Here is a 4,754-nt window from a genome sequence, read left to right as displayed (position 1 = left end):
TTTTGGGGGGGCTGTGCGAAATTTGTAAAATGGGTCCTCCGTAAGATAGTTTTAAGTTTTAAAAAAGTATGACAATGTATTGATACTAGAAAACATTCACTTAAATCAAATAAAGCCACTTAGTACTATGATTTAGTGGCATTCATCTTCACTTGTATGTGAGAGGTCTTATGTTCAATTCTTGCCAAAGGAGAATTTGAACCACATTATTGTTAGCCCATTGTGAGACTTAGCCGACTTCCCCACCCTCTTAGCGTAGATAATATCGTTAGTTCAAAAAAAAATCAAAACAAACTTTAGTACTCACTGATTGCTGGGTAATTTCATGCCTTTGGAACTTTGTGCGTATCATCTTGTGGTCAACAACAGTTGCTATATATATATATAATATATATATATATATATATAGAAGTGTTATTGTTACTCCAAAAATCTTATTCTATACTTCTCACAAGTGTATTTTTCTTTTCAAATATAAAAAGTTTGGAGTGTAAAATGAGATTTTTGGAGTGCCAATAACAATTCCCTATATATATACACACAAGCATGAAATTACCCAGTAGACGTGTGTGTGTGTATGGTCTGTTTACTGTCTACTGGGTATATATATATATATATATATACACACATGTGCGTGTGTGCGCGTGCGTGTGTGTGTATGGTCTGTTTACCGTCTACTGGGTAATTTCATGCTTGTGTGTGTATGGTCTGTTTACTGTCTACCAGGTAATTTCATGCCTTTGGAACTTTGTGCATATCATCTTGTGGCAACGACAGTTGCTATATATATATAGACGTGTGTGTGTGTGTGTATATGGTCTGATTTAGTCATATATACACATATATATATATATATATGTAAACGTGTGTGTGTATATGTGTGTGTGTATATGGTCTCATATATACATATATATATATATATATATTATACGTGTGTGTATATATATGGTCTGATTTAGTCTCTACAACTGCTCAATCTTGTCCTACTACACTTTCATGGCTTCTTCTTCTTCTTCTTTTTGTTCTGCTGCTACCATCTCCCCTCAAGAAAAACATGATGTGTTTCTGAGTTTCAGAGGCGACGACACCCGCAATAACTTTACTAGCCATCTTTATGCCGCTTTGCGCGGGAAAAAAAATCGAAACTTACATAGATTACCAGCTCGAGAGAGGAGAAAAAATTGCACCTGCCCTTGTTGAGGCAATTGAAAAATCAAAGCTTTCGGTAATCATTTTCTCAAAAAACTATGCTTCTTCCACTTGGCGTCTCGATGAACTTGCGCATATCTTGCGATGCAAGGAAAGTAAGGGGCAGGTTGTTATACCCATTTTTTACGACATCGATCCATCAGATGTGCGAAAGCAGCAGGGGACTTATGCAGATGCATTTGCTCAACTCGAACAACGTTTCAAGGACAGTCTGGACAAGGTGCACAAGTGGAGGGATGCTTTGAGAGAAGCAGCCAAAATATCTGGGTTTGATAATTCAAACAAAGCCGGGTAAGCAACTAACTCTAAAGCTTGTATTAAAATTTAGGTAAAATTAGTATTCGATGCCTTGCTACTAATGTTTATAGATAGAAGTCTTATTAGTTTTCAAATTTTGATCGAAATCCTTATTAATAATGTATTAATGAATTTAAATGTCAATTACATAATTTTTTTAAAATAAAAATTAGTAGTTTATTTAGGATTTTAATACTCACACCTTCATTAAATACCTAATTAATTTTCAATTTAAAATATTTCCACAATAAAAAAAATAAGATTAAAATAATCTTGTACTCATTAATGTTTCTTTTTTTTTTTAATCATACCCATTCATATAATTTTTCGATTAAAAAATGTCTCCATTCATATAATTTTTTCAATATTTTTAATCTTAAATCTATTTTTTGTTACTAATCTAAAACTACATTAATGAAACCCTATTTGTCAATCAAAAGAGGGTGAAAATATATCTTTATCTTCTATCACAATAAAAATGTTAAGGACAATAACGTAATTTCACAAAACAAATATTTTGTTAATTTTTTTAGAGAACTGTTAAACCCACCCCGTTGTCTTATTTCACCACCCACGTTATATTTACACCCACTATAAAAAGTTAAAAAATTAAAATGTTATTTTCCCACCCACTATTATTCCTAAAATAGCCCTATATATAATTAGAGATAAATTTCTTTAAAAAAAAAGAAAATAAACAAACCTTCTAAAAATAGGAAAAAAAAAAGAAAAAAAACCATGTTTCCTTTCCAAATTCCAATTTGAGTGTCCTTTTCGAGATGCATACCAATTTGAGTGTCCTTTCCAAATTTTCCCTAACCTAATTAAAACAATTCCAACGAATTCTAGGAATTCTCATAGGAAAACATGAAACAAATTGTACCCTAACCTAATGCAAATTTAAATAAAAAGTCACAAAGCTATGCTTCAATTATTCATGTCGACAAATCAAGATGGTCCACATAAAATTATCTTTTACATGTTCGACGGAAACATAGTCATCTACTTGTTCCATAGAAATGTCATTTTCTAAATTCATTCTTTTTGCTTTCTCTGAATGAAAGGGGATGAAAATGATGAGTTAGGGTTTATGGGAGACAAATTTTCTAAACTTTTCTTTTCTTTTCTTTTTTTATAAAAAAAAAATTAATGCAAAAAGGAGTAAGTAAGGTCCCTATTAGTCATTTTACAAATGAATAAATTTGTAATTAAAAATTCATAAAAAGGTGGGTGGGGAAATAAGACACCGGGGTGGGAATATCACCACTCTTTTTTTAAACCTCACCTACATTTAAGTTTATCATTTTTAATTTAACAAATAAAAAATTAAAAAATTAAAAAACAACCTCCCTCCCTCCCTCCTCACTCCACATTCGCTCTCACTCTCTTCCTCTCTCCTTCAATTTTAATAACTAAAGTAAAAAAATTCATACACTTTGTGTGTGGGCATATTCTAGTGTTCATTGACAGATGTATTACTAGTTTTTAAATTTTGATCGAAATCCCTATTATTAATGCATTAGTGAATTTAAATGTCAATTACATACTTTTTAAAATAAAAATTAGTAATTTATTTAGGGTTTTAATAGTCACACCTTTATTAAATGCCTAATTAATTTTCAATCCAAAACATTTCCACAATAAAAAAAAGTAAGATTAAAATAATCTTGTACACATTAATTTTTTATAAAAATATTTTTCATTTTTTAATCTTAAATGTACCCATTCATATAATTTTTTCAATTTTAATCTTAAATGTACCATTCTTAAATATACCAAAATAAAATGTACCATTTGTTAATATAAAATGTACCTTTTTTTATATAAAAAAAAAAGTACGTTCAATTTTTTTTTTCTAATTCATTTTTAAATTTATATAGGTGTATTCTTTTTCGTTGATTTGAGAATATATTCATGTCAAGCTTAATGTACCCATGTTTGGATACAACAATTTTTGGTTAATTTTGATGAGTGTAAGTTGTAACCATGTTTATATATATGTAAAATATATTGGAGAGTATAATGTAAAATATCATTAATATAAACAACTACAAATTTCAAATTTTAATTTAAAAAATATAATAACCTACATAGGAATGTATAATTGCATTAATGTTACGGACTTTGATAAAAAAACTAAATATCAACCAGATTTCAATTAAAGAACAATAACAATTAAGGATCGCATCCAAAGTCTTCCTAAAATTTACATGTGATCATTTGATTCATGATAATATCAGTTCAAGTATAAGTACTAATTAACTATCGGTTATCCTCGGAATGATATATGCCAGGCAGGAGTCTGATTTAGTTCAGAAAGTTGTCAAAGATATTTTGACCAAATTGAATCGCGAAGCATCAAGTGATTTAAAGGGCTTAGTCGGAATTGAAAGCCGCATTGAGGAAATTGAATCATTATTATGCATTGATTCACTCGACGTTTGCAGTGTAGGTATTTGGGGCATGGGTGGTATTGGCAAGACCGCCCTTGCTGATGCCATATTTCATCGACTCTCATCTAAATTCGAAGTTGCTTGTTTTGTTGCAAATGTCAGGATGAAATCAGAGGAAAAAGATGGACTAATTCACTTGCGAAATAAACTTCTTCGTAAGATATTAGACGATAAGAATCTAGATATCGAGACTCCATCTATTGGATCAACTTTTCTACGAGAAAGGCTCAGCCGCACAAAGGTCCTCATTGTTCTTGATGATGTGAACGACTCAATCCAAATAGAAGTTCTAGCTGGATATCATGCTCGATATGGTCCCGGAAGTAGAATCATTATAACAACTAGAGATAGGAGCCTGCTTAAGAAAATTGTTGAAGATGATAAGATATACAGGGTTAACGCGTTAAAACGCGAGGAAGCTCTTCACCTCTTTCATTTGAATACTTTCAAAAGTAACACTCCTAGAACAGATTATACAGAGTTGGCAGAAAAGGTGGTAGATTATGCCGGAGGCAATCCATTGGCTCTTAAAATTTTGGGTTCCTCATTCGTTTGCTGTGAGAGCAAAGAAGCTTGTCTGGATGAATTGATCACATTTAAAAAATTCCTAAGCAAAAACATTCAGAAAGTGTTGAAACTAAGTTACGATGGATTAGAAGAAAACGAGGAGATATTTCTTGATATAGCATGTTTTGGTAAATTGGAAAATATGTATATTTTAGAAAGGATGTCTGAGGCTAGTGGTTCCCGTGCAATGGGAATTAGAGTTCTCAGCAATAAGTCTCTCATATCGAT

At 31.1% G+C, this 4,754-nt stretch overlaps 1 protein-coding gene across 1 annotated transcript in view; it reads left to right on the top strand.

Moving 5' to 3' along the window:
- Positions 1-1,029: 1,029 nt before the first annotated feature.
- The window catches only part of LOC103410667 (disease resistance protein Roq1-like), a 5,667-nt gene continuing 1,942 nt past the window's right edge, over positions 1,030-4,754 (top strand). Inside the window, exons 1-2 of the mRNA XM_070821843.1 lie at positions 1,030-1,500; positions 3,801-4,754. The exon at positions 3,801-4,754 is cut by the window's right edge and continues 145 nt beyond it. Coding sequence (XP_070677944.1) covers positions 1,115-1,500; positions 3,801-4,754 — 1,340 coding nt within the window. The 5' untranslated portion in view covers positions 1,030-1,114. The remainder of the gene's footprint in view (positions 1,501-3,800) is intronic.

Source organism: Malus domestica, chromosome 05 (assembly GCF_042453785.1).
Source record: "Malus domestica chromosome 05, GDT2T_hap1".
In the NCBI taxonomy this organism is placed as follows: Eukaryota; Viridiplantae; Streptophyta; class Magnoliopsida; order Rosales; family Rosaceae; genus Malus; species Malus domestica.
Note: the sequence above shows the minus strand (reverse complement) of the source record. Positions and strands in the feature narration are given on the sequence as shown.